Source organism: Oncorhynchus gorbuscha, linkage group LG15 (genome assembly GCF_021184085.1).
Source record: "Oncorhynchus gorbuscha isolate QuinsamMale2020 ecotype Even-year linkage group LG15, OgorEven_v1.0, whole genome shotgun sequence".
Lineage (NCBI taxonomy): Eukaryota > Metazoa > Chordata > Actinopteri > Salmoniformes > Salmonidae > Oncorhynchus > Oncorhynchus gorbuscha.
This window is the reverse complement of record NC_060187.1, coordinates 33,358,737-33,381,118: the sequence shown is the minus strand read 5'-3', so window position 1 is coordinate 33,381,118 and position 22,382 is coordinate 33,358,737. Positions and strand designations below refer to the sequence as shown.

The window sequence follows — 22,382 nt, the reverse complement described above, 5'->3', positions numbered from 1 at the left end:
AATCCTGAATACAAAGTGTTGTGTTTGGGGCAAATCCAACATCAGTAACACTCCATATTTTCAAGCATGGTGCTGGCTGCTTTTTTTTTTTTTTAGAGAAACCTGGTTGTCTGCTTTCCAAGAGACATGGAGACACATTCACCTTTCAGCAGGAAAATAACCTAAAACAAGGCCAAATAAACACGAGTTGCTAACCAAGATGACATTGAATGTTCCTGAGTGACCTAATTACAGTTTTGCCTTAAATCTTTGGCAAGACTAGATAATGGCTGTCTAGCAATGATTAACGACCAATTTGACAGAACTTGAATATTTAAAATGTGCAAATATTGTATAATCTAGGAGAGCAAAACTCTATGTATACAGAGACTCAGCTGTAATCGTTGCCCAAATTTGTTAAAACATGTATTGACTCAGGAGTGCATACTTATGTCAATGAGATTTCTGTATTTTATTTTTTTAAATACATTTCACAAAAACATGTTTTCCCTTTGAGTATTGTGTGTAGATGGGTATTTAATACATTTTGAATTCAGGCTGTAACAAATGTGTAAATAAGTCAAGGGGTATGAAGGCACTATGTAAGAATTAACACACGACAATTGTTTTACCTTGTATGTTTCAAGTTGTATTTACACATTCTTTTATTCAATGCCAGTACAAATAAAAAATATGTTATTAAAAATCTCCAAAGTTTTTTCTGTGATCAGCACTTCTTTAAGGTAATTAGGGCCTTGAGGCATTGTCAGATTTAAGACCTTTTTCTAAAAAGTTTTACATTCGAAGTAATGGAGTCCTTATTTTCTCTTTGGAGAGTTGGTATTCCTGTTGTTTGATGATTTTCAGACAATCACTCAAAACCTAATGAGAAAATGTAATGGTCAATGTGTAAACTGATAATGATTCACAGATAAAGGACTTGCAACACTCTGTATTTAAAAAAATTAACCTACCAAGTAGCATTCAATAACCCTACTTCTTTCAAAAGGCGAAGAGATTCTCAAGAATAACAACTTGTGATGGCCAACTAAACTATGCCATTACGTAAGTTTTGTTTTTTCCACATGTGTATGGTAAACCGCAAAATCTGCTTCCAGTCAGTGAGGACAAGCCAGGACTGTGACCTTAAGTGGCAGTTGTGATTCTACAGAGATTTAAAAATCAATCCTGGTTCTGTGTGCCTTAGCTTTTATACAAAGCAACTAAATGCCATGTTATTTACCTTCCTCGTGTCCTGGGGAAGAATCACTCCATCATCCCAAAGTCTGCCAGACGAGAAGAATGCAGAGCTCTCCTTCTCCAACCTAGAAGGATAAACACTCCTGTTAACATCCACAACCAATCATATTCCTGTATGAAAGACTGTACTATGCAGTGCAGGCTCCTCAGTGAATTTCAGAAATGTTTTAAAGTGATCGCTTTTAGATAAAACTACTAAATAAATTCATGTCACCAATAGTTAATTGAAACACTGTTTTGAAATTAAGTTCTGCAGTAGCCTCTGTCACATCCGGCCGTGATTGGGAGCCCAATAGGGCAGCTCACAATTGGTCTGGGTTTGGCCGTCATCGTAAATAAGAATGTTCTTAACTGACTTGCCTAGTTAAATAAAGGTTAAATAAAAAAATTCAACTCTGTAGGGTAGCACCATGGTGTAGTCGGAGGACAGTTAGTTTCCTACATCCTGTGGGTACATTAACTTCAATACAAAACCTAGGAGGCTTGTGGTTCAACTCCTTCCATAGACTTACACAGTAATTATGACAACTTCCATAGGATGTCTTCCAACCTGTCAGAGTTCTAGTACACCCAATCAAAGGATGAATCTAGTATTTAAAGCATGGCAGTGCATAAAATGTAGTGATTAGATGACTCAAAAGGGAGAGAAAGACAATAGTTTAACAGTTCTGAACATTAATTTAATCAAAAATATTTTTTTTCCACTTTCATTTAGCTAGCAAATGCAGCTAGCTAGTTCAGCCTGCTCAAACATAGGGATGCTATGTTAGATAGCTGGCTATCCAACACGGGAAATGTTCCAAGTCAAGGTAAACGTTTTTATTTTTGTCATTTATTGCCACCGGGGCCTGCCGATGCAACTGCTAAACTGTACTGCATGAATGTAGCGAGTTTACTAATGCGTTCGTTTTAGTAGCTATGTTAAATATAACATATGGTCTGTGTGTAGCGGTTATGATATGATGGTTTGGCTTGGAAAGGTTTTTTAGCCTGGTCACAGACAGCTGATGTGTTGTGCACTTAAGTCCACAAGCGAAGGGAAAAGGTGAGAGGAGAGTGCATAGATGCGATAAGGAATACTACAACAATCAAAGTGATCATGCTAAATCTATGTGGCTGCAATAAATAGAACTGTGTTTGCTTGCGAGCAGGGGTGCATTCATTCTGACGATTATTTTTTCAACAATCTTAAATGAAAGCAAACAGAATGAAACGGGGATGAACATACCTGTATCTGTCTATTAGAAACTCCTGTTTGCAACTGTTGGACTAATGCTTACACCCTATATCAGCTAGATGCAAGCAATTTAGCCTTTTGCAGACATTTACATTTAAGTCATTTAGCAGACGCTCTTATCCAGAGCGACTTACAAATTGGTGCATTCACCTTATGACATCCAGTAGAACAGTCACTTTACAATAGTGCATCTAAATCTTAAAGGGGGGGTGAGAAGGATTACTTATCCTATCCTAGGTATTCCTTAAAGAGGTGGGGTTTCAGGTGTCTCCGGAAGGTGGTGATTGACTCCGCTGTCCTGGCGTCGTGAGGGAGTTTGTTCCACCATTGGGGGGCCAGAGCAGCGAACAGTTTTGACTGGGCTGAGCGGGAACTGTACTTCCTCAGTGGTAGGGAGGCGAGCAGGCCAGAGGTGGATGAACGCAGTGCCCTTGTTTGGGTGTAGGGCCTGATCAGAGCCTGGAGGTACTGAGGTGCCGTTCCCCTCACAGCTCCGTAGGCAAGCACCATGGTCTTGTAGCGGACGCGAGCTTCAACTGGAAGCCAGTGGAGAGAGCGGAGGAGCGGGGTGACGTGAGAGAACTTGGGAAGGTTGAACACCAGACGGGCTGCGGCGTTCTGGATGAGTTGTAGGGGTTTAATGGCACAGGCAGGGAGCCCAGCCAACAGCGAGTTGCAGTAATCCAGACGGGAGATGACAAGTGCCTGGATTAGGACCTGCGCCGCTTCCTGTGTGAGGCAGGGTCGTACTCTGCGGATGTTGTAGAGCATGAACCTACAGGAACGGGCCACCGCCTTGATGTTAGTTGAGAACGACAGGGTGTTGTCCAGGATCACGCCAAGGTTCTTAGCGCTCTGGGAGGAGGACACAATGGAGTTGTCAACCGTGATGGCGAGATCATGGAACGGGCAGTCCTTCCCCGGGAGGAAGAGCAGCTCAGTCTTGCCGAGGTTCAGCTTGAGGTGGTGATCCGTCATCCACACTGATATGTCTGCCAGACATGCAATATAGTGTGCAAGACGGTACTGAATGTGTCAATGTCTGTCAAATGTCTCTCAACCTGTGCACCTACATTGTAAACTTTCATTCATAGGCTAGGTAGTAGCAACCTCATGATGGGTATAGGGAAAATTCAAGTATCATGTATTAGCCTAAACCTATCGACGTTACATTGAACTGGGTGAATGGAATATGAATAACTGTCATCCAATATGCTGTAATAGATAAGGCCATGCTCATTAAAAACAAAAAGTGCGTCTTCCCTCATCTTAAACGGCACCGACTGCCACTGGTCCTATGGGTGACTTACCTCTTATTGATCTTCTCAACATCCTCCTCCTCTTGTGCCAGAGCTGCAGAGTGACCAGGGGCCACCAGGGACACTCTGGCATTGGGCCAAAGGAATAGGAAGTTTGGGTCAAATGACCTGCCACACTAGATAAAGAAAAACACAGAAAAGAGACCCGTTTCGTTAGTATTTTCAAAATACACTCAGTGGCCAGTTTATTAGGTTCACATAGTGCTTTGCGAAAGTATTCGGCCCCCTTAAACTTTGCGACATTTCAGGCTTCAAACATAAAGATATAAAACTATTTTTTTGTGAAGAATCAACAACAAGTGGGACACAATCATGAAGTGGAATGACATTTATTTGATATTTCAAACTTTATTAACAAATCAAAAACTGAAAAATTGGGCATGCAAAATTATTCAGCCCATTTACTTTCAGTGCAGCAAACTCTCTCCAGAAGTTCAGTGAGGATCTCTGAATGATCCAATGTTGACCTAAATGACCAATGATGATAAATACAATCCACCTGTGTGTAATCAAGTCTCTGTATAAATGCACCTGCACTGTGATAGTCTCAGAGGCCCGTTAAAAGCGCAGAGAGCATCATGAAGAACAAGGAACACACCAGGCAGGTCCGAGATACTGTTGTGAAGAAGTTTAAAGCCGGATTTGGATACAAAAATATTTCCCAAGCTTTAAACATCCCAAGGAGCACTGTGCAAGCGATAATATTGAAATGGAAGGAGTATCAGACCACTGCAAGTCTACAAAGACCTGGCCGTCCCTCTAAACGTTCAGCTCATACAAGGAGAAGACTGATCAGAGATGCAGCCAAGAGGCCCATGATCACTCTGGATGAACTGCAGAGATCTACAGCTGAGGTGGGAGACTCTGTCCATAGGACAACAATCACTCGTATATTGCACAAATCTGGCCTTTATGGAAGAGTGGCAAGAAGAAAGCCATTTCTTACAGATATCCATAAAAAGTGTTGTTTAAAGTTTGCCACAAGCCACCTGGGAGACACACCAACCATATGGAAGAAGGTGCTCTGGTCAGATGAAACCAAAATTGAACTTTTTGGCAACAATGCAAAACGTTATGTTTGGCGTAAAAGCAACACAGCTCATCACCCTCAACACACCATCCCCACTGTCAAACATGGTGGTGACAACATCATGGTTTGGGCCTGCTTTTCTTCAGCAGGGACAGGGAAGATGGTTCAAATTGATGGGAAGATGGATGGAGCCAAATACAGGACCATTCTGGAAGAAAACCTGATGGAGTCTGCAAAAGACCTGAGACTGGGACGGAGATTTGTCTTCCAACAAGACAATGATCCAAAACATAAAGCAAAATCTACAATGGAATGGTTCAAAAATAAACATATCCAGGTGTTAGAATGGCCAAGTCAAAGTCCAGACCTGAATCCAATCGAGAATCTGTGGAAAGAACTGAAAACTGCTGTTCACAAATGCTTTCCATCCAACCTCACTGAGCTCGAGCTGTTTTGCATGGAAGAATGGGAAAAAATTTCAGTCTCTCAATGTGCAAAACTGATAGAGACATACCCCAAGCGACTTACAGCTGTAATCACAGCAAAAGGTGGCGCTACAAAGTATTAACTTAAGGGGGCTGAATAATTTTGCACACCCAATTTTTCAGTTTTTGATTTGTTAAGAAAGTTTGAAATATCCAATAAATGTCGTTCCACTTCATGATGGTGTCCCACTTGTTGTTGATTCTTCACAAAAAAATACAGTTTTATATCTTTATGTTTGAAGCCTGAAATGTGGCAAAAGGTCGCAAAGTTCAAGGGGGCCGAATACTTTCACAAGGCACTGTATCTAGTACTGGGTCGGACACCCATTTGCCTCCAGAATAGCCTGAATAGTTTGGGAATTGAAACGTTGCTCAAGTGGTATGAAGGGACCTAACGTGTGTCAGGAAAACATTCCTCACACCATTACACCACCAGTCTGTGCCGTTGACATCAGGCAGGATGGTGCCATAGACTCATGCCACTCACGCCAAATCCTGACTCTGCCATCAGTATGACATAACAGGAACCAGGATTCATCGTGAAAATCCCAGGAGGCCAGATGTTTTTGAGATACAGGAACCGACTCGCCTGGCACCAGCGATCATACCACACTCAAAGTCGCATAGGTCACTCGTTTTGTCCATTCTAATGTTCAATCGAACTGTAACTGAATGACTCGATGTCCGCCTGCCAGCTTTATAGAACAAGCCACGTGACTTAGTCTATAGGAGCAAAACATTTTTGCGAATGGGGTGGTGAACCTAAAACTGTCCACTGAGTGTATAAGGGAATTGATGTGTAAGCACTGGGCAAATTCATACAGCGACTACTGCTGGCACTATTGCACAAACCATAGCGTAACTTTCAGCGCCATGGCATCCCCCAATGACGATGGTGATTTTTGGAACAGAGGCACATGCCACAGCTGACATCATGGAACCCTGAGCCTTCAGTCTGTTGGTGTTGGTCTCTGCCTAGAGTAGAGAGGATACATACACACACATAGTTAACAGATTGGTCCATGAGTAACACCAGCAGAAACTTGTTAACACACCGACATGAAATTCCACAACCATGTTCAAGAACAGAGCATAACATCCTGATGACATGGCTGTATTGATTTTGAGACCTGTTTTTAATCAGTCCTATTTAACGTGGCTGACTGAGTTCCACAGGAGTGTCCATCTACAAAATAATATTGAGAGGCCTCTCCGTGCTCCTCCTCGCCAGGCTTTGTTTTACATTCGGAGTAATGGAGTCCTTATTTTCTCTTTGGAGAGTTGGTATTCCTGTTGTTTGAAAAATGTGGTTTTATTCTGTGGTGAGTGCTCTGGGTTGGCTGCAGTGCCATACCTGGGTTTGGGAGAGGGTCAGCTCTGGCATTGGGACGGTGTTCTGTAGGAATATCAGGGGGATGTCTCGCTGGTCACACAGCTGGACAAAGTGGCTGCCTTTTAATGATGCGTTGTGCGTCAGCGCCCCATTGCTCGCCACAATGCCAACCAGATGCCTGAAGAAAAAATATATACTGCAAGTTAGGCATTAGACTTTAATAAAATGTATTACCTTCATACAGCAGTTGTGAAAATTGTATTTTAGTACTTTTAGTGGAGTTTAAGAACACAAAGTGAAATAAACTTTTCATCAAGATTTATATGGATTTTCATTAGTAATTTCTTGATGAATTGTTTGAGCACCATACCCTGATTAAAATCAAAATACCCTCTGGGATCTAGAATGCAGGTTGACGTTTATTGCCATGGCTATATTATAAATGTTTTGGTTAGGCATTAGGTTTAGCAGTGTGGTTAGGGTTAGGTTTAAAATCAGATTTTATGACTGTGTCAGCTTGTGACCACTCTGCAGCGCTGCCTCCAGAACAAGATTAATGACGAACAACGCTAACCTGCATCTAAAACATTCCACTGCCATGGCAACGAGTTGCTCTCAGAGAAGTTCTTTGTAAAAGCAGATGAAAGCTGGCTGAAGTGACTTGTTTTCCCTTGTGTTCTCCATTCTCATTCAAAAACATTGCCCATCTTAATCTGACTCTTGTTGGGGTAGGGAAAGATTTGACTGGTTGGAACACAGAAGCACACTAATCTAATTTGCAAATTAACAGGGTTAACCGTTAACCTCCTGATGCTCTTTTGTTAAACAGTCTGCTTCAAAAATGTGTCAGTTAATTAATGTTATCGGAGGATAGAGGTTTTAAGAGGTTCCAATATACAGCAACTTTCTGAAGCAAATAAAATACATTAAAATGTATGCATAATGAAGGGAGATGTAGAAGTCTGACCTCTAAGATCAAATCTACTAAACCATTGAAGGAGGGACGGGTAAATACTTCAAGAATAAAGACTGTCAATCAACAACTCTTACCTGCTAATTCTGGCAAAACCAGTCACAAGGGTTGTTCCATATCGAGCCTTGAATTCCTGGAACTTACTGCCATCAGTCAGCCGACTCAGGATCTGACCAGAAAAAAAGACCAGAAAAAAAAGTTACAAAATAATTGTAATTCTAAAACATCCCCATGAGATGTGACTGTTGGTTTAAGTGTGTGTTGAGCTGACCAGCTTGACCTCCAGGCTGTGTTCATAGTCTCGTGGGGCCAGACCCATCAACTCCTCCACACTATGTAGAGGCTCCTCCACCCCTGCCTCGTCCTCCTCGGGCAGCTCAAAGTTGAGGGTAGAGATTATGTTACGTGTGGTTTCATAGGCCTCCTTCTCCACAGAGGCAAAGTGGTCAACACAGCCGCTCACTCTGAAACAGCACGGGGAGGGGGAGGTGAAGTTTGAGCCTAATAGTACAGATATAGTAGTATAGTGAATCGCACAGAGAACTTGAGAGTTTGCCGGCTTTCCACTCACTCACTCACTCTGCATGGAGTGTGGCCCCACCCAGATTCTCTGGGGAGACTTCTTCCCCTGTGGCAGCTTTCACCAAGGGTGGTCCGCCCAGGAATATCGTCCCGATCCGGTGCACCATCACAGTCTCTTCTGCCATAGTGGGGATGTATGCACCGCCAGCTGTACATGAACCACAAACCACAGATACCTAGAGGGAGTAAGATACAACATTCATGGGTAGAAAATATTGTGTTTGGATTGTCTTCAATGGGATGTTTAGCATTTCTGTCTCACCTGAGGGATCTTCATGGCAGACATGATGGCTTCATTGTAGAAAGTACGTCCTCCTTGGTTTTTATCAGGGAAAATCTCAGACTGTGGATGGAGTAAACTTAGCAATCAAGTATTGAGTCATTCATCAGTGGTATTAATCTCAATGAGTTGAGTTCATACCTGAAGAGGAAGGAATGCACCTCCACTATCCACCAAGTAGACACAAGGAAGTCGGTTCTGGATAGCTACATCCTGGGCTCTGAGCTGCTTCTTGACGGTTATGGGATAGGCTGTACCACCACTCACAGTAGCATCATTGGCAATAAACACACACCACAACCCATTGATTTTACCTATACCTGCAACAGTGACGAAGTGCACAAGGAAGCAATAAGGCGGAGTATAACTCATTCTTACTTATACATATTGTTTTACAATGCACTGGAACAAGACATTTCCCTTGCTGCCAAATTTCAGGTTGGATATTTCAAGTTTCTGTCTGAGTGATAAGCATGCATTAAGAACATCCGTCACTGACAGAGCAGAGAACCCTCTACCAGTGAGACAGCCTGCTGAGGGGATGTCTCCATAGGGTAGGCCCATTCCAGCGAAGGGAGACAGCTCAAAGTAGTATCCGTCATCAAACAGCATGCGAAGACGGTCCGTAACCAACATCTTCTTGTTTCTCTGGGTGTGCCTCTTTACTGCATTCTCCCCACCCCCCTTCTTCACCTTCTCCATGTATTCAATATACCTGGAAGTGCCACCATGGTCAGAAGGCTAATACTATACAGCAGAAATGGAAAACTAGTTGATACACTGAGATTGCTGAGGTGTGTGGAGTTTCGACCTACCTTTCTTGGCATGCCTGGCTGTTTCGTAGGTTAGCCTCAAATACGTCATTGTGAATTGGCTGAAGGGCTTCATCTAAAACTGGAAAGGCACTTGGCAATCGTCTTCTGTGCACACTGGTGCTCATCAAGTAGGCTGCCACTGGCAGCTGCTTAGCTTGGCCTGAGAGAATGTGTGCCAAAGGTTGCCATAGGTTACCTGCTGATGTCCTTAAGTGTAAACAGCGTTCTGGACGCCTGTGTGTGCACGGGTCAACGTTCCATAGAGGTGACTGAGAGGAGACATAACCAGGACATAGTCTGCCTTTGGTCCTCAAACCCCTGAAAAGCAATGAATGAATGACAATGCAATGTAGAGAATGTTTTAATGGAGAAATCTAGCTAATTGACAACACGCCCCGTTATTTCTAATTTGTTGACAATGTAGCTAATTTTCAAACATCGTAGAAGACCAGTGGAGGCTGCTGAGGGGAGTACGGCTCATAACAGCAGGACCGGAGCAAATGGAATGGCATCAAACACATGGGAACCATGTATTTGATACCATTCCACCAATTCTTCTCCAGCCCTTCCTCCCCAATTAAATGTGCCACCAACGTCCTGTGTAGCAAACTATTTTGCATCATTCAGTGTTACAAAGTAACACACAGCTACAATATGTATATCAGCTTGCTAAGTATGCCAAAGGTCATCACAGTATTTTGGCTGTTGTGAACTCGCTAGCAGCAGTCGTTACCTAGCTTTGTAACAATCTCAGCAATATGACATAGCTAGCTACTTTGGACTACATGCACCATAGTACTTACCTTGAAAGGCAACTGTACATGACTGTTTAGCTGCGTAAAATATTAGACGTATCTCAAGTTTATTTCCATTACAAATGGACTTTGCTTCTAGGTGTTACACAAATTAACGTCTGGACGGAAACAAAAGTGATCCTTCAACGCGCCCATCTTGTTAGACCATACCCTATACACACCACTAGATGGCGGTATTTGAGAATCAATAAAAAACATCAAGCATGTTAGTCAACCACAGAACTCAGGTTACGGCGTCATTCATTAAAAAATGTGACATTAAAGCCCCTTGATATTCCCCACTAATGTTTGTTTCCTACATAATTTTTCATTCAACAGTAAGAGTTAAATAAACGATGAATTACTTAATGTGGCTAACATTTTAGGCAAATAATTCCAACCAAAATAATCCATAAGTGATTGTTGTGACAAGTGATCAAATGGTCGATAGGAGCTAATATGATAGGAGCTAATACAAAATTAATCGATTGACACATTTTCTTCATAAAGTCTTGCCCTCCCCACCAAATTTGAGAAATAAAAAAAAATAGTGTGAAGGGGATTATCTCATCACCATAGTTCTAGAATAACTCATTTGATTTAACTCAATTATTGTATGTGTTTACTTAAGTTCTATAATTATTTGCTTGATTTCTAAATAATACTAAATAATATGCATGCCTTGAAAATCTTATTGGAGAACCTGAACCTCCCGTTTATCTGTATCCTCTGCTAGATCCCAACTTCCTCCGGCAAGGCTAAATCAGACAGCTCCTCCAGAGTGAGCAAGGAGTAGCTACACCACAGACGACGGCAAACGATTGGAAACGCAACCTTGGCGAGTTTTGAGCGGGGAATACGCTGACAGTCTGGGGGTTTATTAACAAGGGGAGTCCGCAATGACTTGGGGAACGGAGCTTTGGGTAAGTTTGCAAGCTATTGGTATAAACTATTTTGCTCTCTTTGTTCTTGTGTGGACTACACACCTAGCTGCCACACAACTTGGCACGAATTCAATGAAGGTGCTCGGGTACCTTACTAGAATTGTGTAAAGCTAGCCAGCTAAGCAGGCTAATGCTGACATGCACCTTTACCATAGAGACGGTAAACAATAGGCAATACGTGTACAAATATCAGCCAAGCAAGGCAGATCATTTACTCACTTGTTATCATAACATGACTGGCTTGATTTCGGACCCTTAATGTGTTATTTTTAGCAGATGAATAGGGCGCCTATCACACCCTGTTTCTTAGTTCAAAGACAGACTCTCCCTAAAAAAGGTGGAGACGCCGGTGGCTAGTAAGCAAACCCCTGTACTGTTCTCTCGATGCTCGTATGGATCGACTACCCCAGCATGAAACAATACACGTGCACATTTAGAATAACTTCGTTCTCAAATCTCCAGGTTATTTATTTGCTCTGCTTCCACGCTGGGTCTTTGTGAGTAACTCGTCAAGCTTAACCATTGCTCCCAATTTTCTAGGAGATTGCGCAATTCATATAATCAGCTAAACAATAGTAGCCTATTATTTTTACCAATATAACAATGAACTGCCTATTGAACAGACCTTTTGGGGAGCTAATTCAAGGTGCCGTCTTTGTCATGTTCTGTCTGGTCTGGCTTGTCTATGACTGCCAGCCCCTTGCCCTGGCTACATCATCCGGCTTGTCCAAGGTGTTTATTGTCTTATTTACTTTGCGCATGTAGCCATCTACCATGTTACTTGTTATTGAGAACATAATCTTCACTTATCAGGGACATTGAACTCATATGAAATGTAGCTATTCCAGTGACAAGGGTGTTGCCCATAAAACGCTTTGGTCATCACCCGTAGCTTACCAGTGCAGCTTCTCCCCCTTATAGTTCTAAAATGTACAGTTGCAAAACCTGCAGTGTTGCTGCCAAAATGATAGTCAAGGAAGTAATTGGCCTATTTCATAGCAATTACATTGATAGCTAGCTAACATTGATAGACAGAACTGCACTGTCATGCAGTTTGAGGGAACAGAACAATATGTTGAAGCCTTAGTCAACATGTGTCAATGTGGCACATATGGGTTCACTTCAGTATGATAAACTTAGAACCAAAATTGCTGAGAAAATGTCTATTTGCTACAGTTTTTCATGAAAAAAATTAACATTCTGTATAGCATGTCTGTGCCCTGTGAGGCTCATACTGTTTGCTTGCAAGAGCTGTCTGTATGATAAAGGTTTCAGCAAGTAGGCTATACTCCTAACCTACTGCACCATGATGTAAAATGCCTAATTTTTTCCAACATTGTGCAATTCAATTGTATTGATTTGCATGCTAAACACATTCTCCTTGCTGTGTAGACACAATAACCACCCTTGCTTTCTAGGACTCATGTTGCACAGTGGATTACTGCTATTGACTATTTACCCCGGATTTGCAGGATTATGTGGCTAATTGTCTGGGTGCATGTGTTAGGCCCTTATCCCTTATATTTTAAATGTGTGCCATGCGGGAACCAACTTGATTCAAAATGTCCATTCCATTGTTTTACTCCTAAATCTCAATCAGGAATCTCCCTCAAAACATAATTGGGTTATTTCCCCAGAGTGTCTGGTTCGCTAAAATAAATCTAAATTTGCAGATTGAATTTGCATCGTTAGCACAGTAACGCCGATGTTATCTGCCTTGTCTCTTTTTATGAATTAAATTAATTTAGGCCTGGTCCTTCTACCTAACATCACATTGAGGTTTTGTAATTCTGTATTTCTACTTTAGAACAACAGAGATTGCCGAACACATGCTAATAGCTGTCTGGTTTCACAATCGAATATTCAGAAATGCAAACGAACTACAATGCAATCAAAACACAACTAAGCCTATCACTGTTTGTAGTCACGGTATGACGGGTGTTTGTTAGTAGTGTCATCACATTGACAGTATGATTTTGTGCTCAGGGTCCATTACTGTAGGCCCTGTCACGTTTCCCATTTCTCTGTTCACCTGGCATTCATCCATTGCGTTGAGACCTAATGCCTGAGACTAACACATACTTTTACATGGTGTTGACATGTCTAACTGACTGACTGGAGATCAGTGTGAGGTTAAGTGTTACCAAGCTGAGCACACAGGCTATCAACAGTTATTCTAGCATTCTTTTTCATAACAGATTTCTTCTAGGCTAGTTTGTTTTGTTGCTTGCAACTGCTTTGAATGATGATGATCATTGTTAATGTGAGGTTGGTCATTTGTGTGAGAAGAGTGATCGAGAGGGGGAGAGATCAATTAAGGTCACAGCCATTAAATCACACCTGAGACCTGCTATTGCAGTCAGTCCCCGGCACACATCCTTAAGTCGTTTCCCCTCAGTGAGGTTGCTGAGAGAAGGAATCACAGGATTGTGTAGAGGAGTGTGTGGATGTTGTCTTTTAATAAAGGGAAGCTGTGCTACAGGCATGGCTTAGGGAGGTGTTAAACAGGGAGAGTGTGAACGGAGGAGGAGGTAGACAGGGTTTTGGAGACAGATGGGGAATAGTGCGTAACGCTTGTTCCCATGCATCCCGAGAGGCGGACTGGGAACATTGAGGGAAATGCTGCCCTGCCTAGGTAAATTACACAGGACAAAACAGAAGAGGCAGTAAAATAATCAACAAGAGAGGGAGGTGGGTGCATCACAGATCAACAGATCGGTGGAGGCCCACTGCATAGCCAGGGTGCCTGCGGCTTTGGGTTGCATGCATTAGTACATTTGTCTTTGCTTTATCTGCATAGAATTTAGTCCATTAGTCACGTTTGTTGTGCAGTTTTATGGTAAAAAAAGTATAGCTCATTTATTAGCTGAGACATGTCAGGCCATCAGACCTAATATTGGAGGAAAGAGTTGGTTGTGGTTTACAGTGTGGCTTCATGTATTTTATTGAGACTGGCAAGCTGACATACCATACTTTTTTAAAGATGCAGTCAGGGATTTCTCTGATATCAAGCAGTGCAACATGAGGTTGATATCAAACACTTAAAGAAGTGGGGTCCTCATACATATATTTTCAGACGGTGCTCAGCTATTTAGCCTGGTGAGTCGTCCTCATTCCCCTAGTTTTTGCTTTCTGCTATTTCATGCCCCTCTAATTTTCCGCTTGACCAAGCCTGCCCTGGACACACTTGGCTCTCTTTGGAGTCTTTTTTTCTTTTTACAAGGTAAATGACCCATGATCTGTCAGAATGATTTGAACGCCCGTGCCTCTTATCTGATTCTTAGGGAGTTCTGAAAAGGGGTTTTACTATGGGGGGGTTGCTCATGCTCTCTAGACACAGTGTGTGTCCTCTATGTGGACGGTGCATTGTAACGCCTCACTGACTGTTAGAGCTTTAGAAGGGAGTAGCAGAAGCAGCAGAGCTCAGTTTAAGACTGTTCAATTAATGCTAATCCTGCTGACTGGATCATCATCCTGGCCCTGGGATTCTGGCATGTTTTTGACAACCTGGACCCCTCCTCTGTTATTGCAGAAGGCCTAATGCAGATTTTTGCAGCATCAATTCAAGCCATTCCCCCTGTATAGAGCGATACATCAGATATGACTATATTACTATATTATCTGTGATGGGTTAATTCCATGTCCTGTGAATAATGTAGCCCATCTAGCAGCTAATGTCCGAGGAAGGTGATTCACATTCTGTGTTGCTCCCAGTCCCTCCTATGATTTGTGGGTTGGCTGGTGGACCTCCTTTGTCCAGGCTTTTTTCTTAGTGTTCATCTGGACAACATGGGGTTAAGTCAGGTGAGTCCAGCAGGTCAAGATGAGAGCTGCTAAACACTCTGCCTGCTAGTCTTCACAGAGGGGCCCTTGCTTCCTTCCACTGACAACCATGGTGAAAGAAGACTGGGTAATGATGACTAATGAGTAGGCTATAATTGGTCTGTATTTGGGATTCTATTCTATCAAGTTGTAGAGATCTGGTCACATCAATGGAGGGCTGACTGAGACAATGGTTCACCATGACCCAGCATATTTCTTTTGTCTCTGACCTATTTCCAGTCAGGTGCAAAGAGAACGGTTTCAAATGAGGACATTTCAAATCCACCACTGATTTAAAACAGTAGGACATTGACCAAACTGTAAATCTCAGCTGAAATGCAGAGTTCTCCTTTTCGTTTGCGGTGTGAAAATCGTGTGGGTCTACAAGGCATTACAATCTCCTGTTTTGGTTTTTGGGATCATGCATTGAGGGAGGAGAGGTTGATTGCTCATTACTCTCAAGAAAGCCTGGCTCAATTCTGATAAAATAAATATTTAAAACGAATTTGTGAAATGGTGTTTTGTTCTCAGCCAAGCTTTGTTTCATGACACTGTAACACCTTCCCTCTACAGTACAACCCCAGGGTAATGACAGCAATGTAGTTGAGATTTACACACAATTAATGTTTAATGTTCTCTGCTGCCACTGTCTCTGTCCTCTGACAAGTCACATTGAAAACACAGCTGCTGGGCTCTTCCTGTTAGGCTGGTGCTCTCTGAAAACATGTCCCCACTCTGCTCTCTGGAACTCTTCCCATCCCTGACTGGATTTAATGGACCATGTAACCTCCTTTTCTGTGCTCTTTCTTAGAATCCGATTTAGTTTTCACTAATCCGGAACATGTAACCTAGCCATAGGTTGTAACTAAGCATATTGCATAACTTAATTGTCTTTCCTGCTTAACTGCCATGGTCACTAGCTAAAGTGCTGTGTGTTGAAGCCTAAAGTCATTACGTTAGGCCCCCAAATCCCCAAATGCAGTGCATGAATACACTACACTACATTTCAGGACTTTTTCAACCCTCTTGAATGGATGCCAGTTCGGTGGTGATGCTTCAGGTTCTGCATTCTGTCGCAGACAGTTAGTCAAGACATTAGTCAAAGCATTAGGAATTTTACATAAAGTGTGGGAATTTTAGCAAAAATGACTCTCAATACAGCCATTATCAATTCTCTCACACGATGTCTGGTTTGATGCCAAATGTACGTTTGGAACATTGGCTACAACAGTAATTTTCCACCCTCTGTGACAAAAGTATCATTGGGAACACAGCTAATGTTTCACAAGGTGAATGAATACCCTTTTGACCTTATAATTTAGGCTATAAAGTCATGACTTGGTAGACCTTTTGAATGTCAGGAACAGAAACTGGTGTTGTGTCCTGGGTTCATACAGGTAGGTCAGCCGACGCTCCCACAGGGTCCTCATACTGGGTTATCTTATTGCTCTGGAGCGCTAAAGGCTTTTGACACTGCTGGGATTGATGTCCGTCTGATGCCTTTTGCCCAATGTGTACAAAACAGCCCACCAGCAACCTCAGTCAGGTGAGGTGATATTGTTGTGATTCAAATCTGTTCTCTGGACATCCACACTACAAACATGCATATCACATGAACTGTAGTGTTGCACCATTTTCAGTAATCCTCTTTCCTCATTGAGGGTAATAAACGGGGCATAACATGTCGTAATAAATAAGTCATGGCCATGCATTTGAACCATTGAATGAAGACTGAGTACTGGCACTGCAAGTTATTTTGTGCCACACAAGCAGTGGTTGTCTTTGACCTGCTGTCCATTCATTTCATTTCATTTCATTTCTGCTTTTGTTCTAAGAACTTTGTGCATTTGGCAGCCATTGTTCTGCAAGCATGGAAAATGAATTGCGCTTTAGCGTGGGCTCTCTGAGTGTTGGCTGAAGTTGTATGAGAGGGTAACAGAGTTCACTGACTCCCCATTCATTTTTTGCTGGGCCTCTTGCAGCTTGACTAATTATTTGGGTCTGTTTACATGAAGGGGAAACAAGACATGAGAAAGTGGACCACATTGTGTCACCTTTTTTGTTTAGATGACAAAGCAATGTATTGCTTATCGACCAGATAAATACAGACTGAACCACTTTAGCTAGGGGGGAATTGAGTAGTATGTGTGGCAGGATTCCAGGAATTTAGCCTTTTGCAGACATTTACATTTACATTACATTTACATTTAAGTCATTTAGCAGACACTCTTATCCAGAGCGACTTACAAATTGGTGCATTCACCTTATGACATCCAGTGGAACAGTCACTTTACAATAGTGCATCTAAATCTTAAAGGGGGGGGGGTGAGAGGGATTACTTATCCTATCCTAGGTATTCCTTAAAGAGGTGGGGTTTCAGGTGTCTCCGGAAGGTGGTGATTTACACTTCCTATTGATTCACAGGCTGCTGTTTTCCTTCCCCAAGACAATGAGCCGAGTAGGAAGAACATGTTATAGCCTATAAGGAAAAATAATGATTATGGTTTCTTTTAGTGATCTGCATACTAACATGTTGATTGGTTAGTTGTTGCTGTGGAACCATCAGACAGGCAGACAAGGGGACGTGTCTTTCCCAGAATGTATTTCGCTGAGCTTGCTGACAATTTACTACACGATATGTTTGCTTGGTAACCCTTTTCTCGGAATGAATAATGACTTTCTGAACATATTCAAGTCAGGTAATTGACTTCCTCATGTACGAAAAACAGGACATTTGGCGGTGACCCAGAGCAGCCTGGACCTGAGTATCAGGATCAGCCCATATGCTGTAGGCTGTGTTTTACAAGACAACCATTTACCAGTGCAGGAAATGTAGGCTACCGTTCTGAAGTTAATTATTAAACAAAGTAGTCGATTAGCCAAGCATGACAGGGATTCACTAACCTACACTGTAGTTGACGAAGTGAAGCAGGCTCAACACCTCTCAGGCTGCAGACTTGTGTAGTCAACATGCATAGAGAGATGCCTAATTTCCTTCAGTTATGTTATGGTGAAATATTTAATCTGAGCCACATTTTCACAGGCACCACTGGTGTCTACTCAGTTCACACAGCAGAGAGATGGTGATAAGCTCTGCTAACTGCTCAAAGGCACCTTGAAATGAGTTGGGGCTGGTATGAGCCCCAGTGTTGAATGGCCAGGAAGAGGTGGGTGGGGGATGCAGGCCTCGTGAACCCCCGTCCTCCTCTGCTGATCCCCAGCCACACACACTAAAACTGTAGTGCTGAACAAATGCCACTGTTAAATGGCAGTAACAGAGTAGACAGCAGAAGGAGGCCAGATGTTGATAAATCATGATACTATTATTCATCAAAGGAATCACTCTCCCACTTGATTCCTTTCATCAGAGATGTGTTAATAAAAGCATGTAACCTACTGTAATTCTATCACTGGTCTAATGATGTCACGCTGTGATTTGCAGAGAGCGAAAGCAGAAAATGACACTGAACTAGATGGTGAATAAAATGAGGTCAGTGTGTCAGACTCGAATGTCACATGCTACAATTCTGTGTAGAATCAGTCCTGTTCTGCATTAAATCAGAATAACATTTCACAGCCCTATCATAGAAACAAGATGGGATGGGAAGTTGTTCAAAGCGTTCGGTTCTCTTCAGTTGACCTCTGTGCTGATGGGCTGAGACGTGGGGAACAAAGGTGTTGACGGGGACAGAGACGAGGACCTTATTGGGGCCCACGCTTTAACACCACAGCTGGAGTCTACCAAGGAATGCCTTTTAACTATCACTTCATATACCAGGCGCTGTGTGGCGCTGTGTGGTGACTGGGGCAGACAGAAACAGTGGCGTTCTGATTTCTCTCTCGCATATGTGCTAGCTCACACACACACACACACACACACACACACACACACACACAAGATGGCGTAGCAGTCAGATGGCGTAGCAGTCAGACGTCGTGTCCCTTGTATTTATCGTTTTTATCGCAACCCATATTATTTTTCTTCGCATATCTTTTAAAACATTTTGCTAAACATCAACTTCTAAACACTCTCCTGCAACCGCCTCACCCAATGTAGTGCGGATCTGCTTTTTTTTCTAAAGTATTATATTTACTTCGGATCCGGAACCCCTCAACTGAAGCTAGCCAGCTAACTACCAGCTATCAGTCAGCAAACCATTGCTAGCGGTCTTCAGCTAACCGGTCATCAGCTAACCTTTAGCTCGGAAAGCTCTCGCCAGTTCGAACAACACGACTCTAACCAGAGCATAACAGACTTATTTTTTATCCCCGGATTCCCACCGGATTCCCACCGCAAATGGAACATTTTCAGCTGGATCTTCACAACTAGCTAACTAGCTAACCGCAACCCCGGATGATTACTCCTGGCTAGCGTTTTCACCCGGCCAGAGCTCCTGTGCTACCACTGAAGCATACTCCTGGGCTACCCACGACCGGTCTATCGATGTCACCGCATGAAGAGGCATAAACAGACTCACCCAATCGCGACGTCCCCCAAAGGCTAACTTTCTAGCCCTTGCTATCTCCTTGCTTGCTAATTCGGCCTGCTTACTGCTAGCTTGTTTAGCCCTGGTCCGCTAACTGCTACCTTGTTTAGCCCCGGCCTACTAACTGTTAGCTTGTTAGCATAGCCCTGCTAACCGTCTGAATCGCCGGGTCCCAACCACTCACTGGACCCATATTTACTTTCAATCTCTTTTCGATTTTTAATTCGTTTATACCTTCCGGTAACCTGCCTCACCCAATGTGATACGAAATCGCTATTATTTTACATTTTTAGAACACACTCAAGAACCTCCAGAAACTAACTAGCTACAAGCTATTTAGTCATTGTTAGCCACTGCTAGCGGCTTTTACCTTTTACCTTCTGCACAGCCAGCCAGTTTTTTTTAACCTTGATAATACTCGCCAGTCAAGCTTCCCTGCCCCGTCCACCGCTGCCCCCTGGACTCTGATCACTTGGCTTCATAGCTGATGCATGCTGGACTGTCCATTAATCACAGTACTCCATTCTGCTTGTTTATGTTTTATCTGTCGGCCCCAGCCGCACTCAGGCTCTATTTGTAGTTAATCCGACCCTCCCTGCCTAGTCATCGCCATTTTACCAGCTGTTGTTGTGCTAGCTGATTAGCTGTTGTTGTCTCACCTACTGTTTTAGCTAGCTCTCCCAATTCAACACCTGTGATTACTGTATGCCTCGCTGTATGTCTCTCTCAAATGTCAATATGCCTTGTATACTGTTGTTCAGGTTTGTTATCATTGTTTTAGTTTACAATGGAGCCCCTAGTTCCACTCTTCATACCCCTGATACCTCCTTTGTCCCACCTCCCACACATGCGGTGACCTCACCCATTACAACCAGCATGTCCAGTGATACAACCTCTCTCATCATCACCCAGTGCCTGGGCTTACCTCCGCTGTACCCGCACCCCACCATACCCCTGTCTGCGCATTATGCCCTGAATATATTCTACCATGCCCAGAAATCTGCTCCTTTTATTCTCTGTCTCCAACGCTCTAGGGGACCAGTTTTGATAGCCTTTAGCCGCACCCTCATTCTACTCCTTCTCTGTTCCGCGGGTGATGTGGAGGTAAACCCAGGCCCTGCATGTCCCCAGGCACCCTCATTTGTTGACTTCTGTGATCGAAAAAGCCTTGGTTTCATGCATGTCAACATCAGAAGCCTCCTCCCTAAGTTTGTTTTACTCACTGCTTTAGCACACTCTGCTAACCCTGATGTCCTTGCCGTGTCTGAATCCTGGCTCAGGATGGCCACCAAAAATTCTGAGATTTCCATACCCAACTATAACATTTTCCGTCAAGATAGAACTGCCAAAGGGGGAGGAGTTAGCCTGCAAAGTAATGTCATACTTTCCAGGTCCATACCCAAACATTTCAAACTACTAATTTTGAAAATTACTCTCTCCAGAAATAAGTCTCTCACTGTTGCCGACCCCCCTCAGCTCCCAGCTGTGCCTTGGACACCATTTGTGAAATGATCGCCCCCCCCATCTAGCTTCAGAGTTTGTTCTGTTAGGTGACCTAAACTGGGATATGCTTAACACCCCGGCAGTCCTACAATCTAAGCTAGATGCCCTCAATCTCACACAAATCCTCAAGGAACCCACCAGGTACAACCCTAAATCTGTAAATACGGGCACCCTCATAGATGTCATCCTGACCAACTGGCCCTCCAAATACACCTCCGCTGTCTTCAACCAGGATCTCAGCGATCACTGCCTCATTGCCTGTATCCGCTACGGAACCGCAGTCAAACGACCACCCCTCATCACTGTCAAACGCTCCCTAAAACACTTCTGTGAGCAGGCCTTTCTAATCGACCTGGCCCAGATATCCTGGAAGGACATTGACCTCATCCCGTCAGTTGAGGATGCCTGGTCATTCTTTAAAAGTAACTTCCTCACCATTTTAGATAAGCATGCTCCGTTCAAAAAATGCAGAACTAAGAACAGATATAGCCCTTGGTTCACTCCAGACCTGACTGCCCTCGACCAGCACAAAAACATCTTGTGGCGGACTGCAATAGCATCGAATAGTCCCCGCTATATGCAACTGTTCAGGGAAGTCAGGAACCAATACACGCAGTCAGTCAGGAAAGCTAAGGCCAGCTTCTTCAGGCAGAAATTTGCATCCTGTAGCTCCAACTCCAAAAAGTTCTGGGACACTGTGCAGTCCATGGAGAACAAGAGCACCTCCTCCCAGCTGCTCACTGCACTGAGGCTTGGTAACACGGTCACCACCGATAAATCCATGATTATCGAAAACTTCAACAAGCATTTCTCAACGGCTGACCATGCCTTCCGCCTGGCTACTCCAACCTCGGCCAACAGCTCCGCCCAAGCCTCTCCAGGTTCTCCTTTACCCAAATCCAGATGGCAGATGTTCTGAAAGAGCTGCAAAACCTGGACCCGTACAAATCAGCTGGGCTTGACAATCTGGACCCTCTATTTCTGAAACTATCTGCCGCCATTGTTGCAACCCCTATTACCAGCCTGTTTAACCTCTTTCTTATCGTCTGAGATCCCCCAAGGATTGGAAAGCTGCCGCAGTCATCTCCCTCTTCAAAGGGGGAGACACCCTGGACCCAAACTGTTACAGACCTATATCCATCCTGCTCTGCCTATCTAAGGTCTTCGAAAGCCAAGTCAACAAACAGGTCACTGACCATCTCGAATCCCACCGTACCATCTCCGCTGTGCAATCTGGTTTCCGAGCCGGTCACGGGTGCACCTCAGCCACGCTCAAGGTACTAAACGATATCATAACCGCCATTGATAAAAGACAGTACTGTGCAGCCGTCTTCATCGACCTTGCCAAGGCTTTCGACTCTGTCAATCACCATATCCTTATCGGCAGACTCGGTAGCCTCGGTTCTTCGGCCTTGCCTGGTTCACCAACTACTTTGCAGACAGAGTTCAGTGTGTCAAATCGGAGGGCATGTTGTCCGCATCCCCATACTGTTTTTATTTATTTACTTTTCTGTTCTTTTGCACACTAATATCTCTACC

The 22,382-nt window shown here is 43.4% G+C and overlaps 2 protein-coding genes across 6 annotated transcripts in view; one reads left to right on the top strand and one right to left on the bottom strand.

The window, feature by feature from the left end:
• Positions 1–480: 480 nt before the first annotated feature.
• Positions 481–10,252, bottom strand: si:ch211-198n5.11 (methylcrotonoyl-coenzyme A carboxylase 2). 3 transcript variants are annotated; one of them, XM_046300856.1, is made up of 13 exons: positions 10,097–10,252; positions 9,294–9,611; positions 8,997–9,193; positions 8,620–8,798; positions 8,461–8,541; positions 8,196–8,374; positions 7,897–8,080; positions 7,694–7,785; positions 6,665–6,821; positions 6,163–6,285; positions 3,787–3,911; positions 1,223–1,304; positions 482–861 (listed from the first exon to the last, which is right to left on the bottom strand). In XM_046300856.1, the coding sequence occupies exons 1-13, from the start codon at positions 10,114–10,116 to the stop codon at positions 775–777; spliced, it is 1,824 nt and encodes a 607-aa protein (XP_046156812.1). In that variant the 5' UTR covers positions 10,117–10,252; the 3' UTR covers positions 482–774. The 3 variants fall into 3 exon arrangements, with proteins under 3 accessions (XP_046156813.1, XP_046156812.1, XP_046156811.1); XM_046300855.1 differs by having other exon boundaries at positions 483–861; positions 7,888–8,080; positions 10,097–10,251; XM_046300857.1 differs by lacking the exons at positions 9,294–9,611; positions 10,097–10,252 and having other exon boundaries at positions 481–861; positions 7,888–8,080; positions 8,978–9,112.
• A 579-nt stretch (positions 10,253–10,831) lies between these two features.
• Positions 10,832–22,382, top strand: part of LOC123996960 (formin-binding protein 1-like) — a 45,563-nt gene continuing 34,012 nt past the window's right edge. The window contains exon 1 of one of the 3 annotated variants that reach the window (XM_046300851.1): positions 10,832–11,010. In XM_046300851.1, the coding sequence (XP_046156807.1) occupies positions 10,987–11,010 (24 nt within the window). In that variant the 5' untranslated portion in view covers positions 10,832–10,986. The remainder of the gene's footprint in view (positions 11,011–22,382) is intronic. The other 2 variants (XM_046300849.1, XM_046300850.1) reach the window with 2 other exon arrangements.

Excerpts from the sequence above, each read along its gene's own strand:
- si:ch211-198n5.11 (XM_046300855.1), bottom strand. The coding sequence starts at position 10,116 with ATGTACAGTTGCCTTTCAAG. Across the intron at positions 8,375-8,460 it reads CTGCCATGAAGATCCCTCAG|GTATCTGTGGTTTGTGGTTC; the intron begins GTGAGACAGAAA and ends TACTCCCTCTAG. Across the intron at positions 6,286-6,664 it reads TGACCCTCTCCCAAACCCAG|GCAGAGACCAACACCAACAG; the intron begins GTATGGCACTGC and ends TCTCTACTCTAG.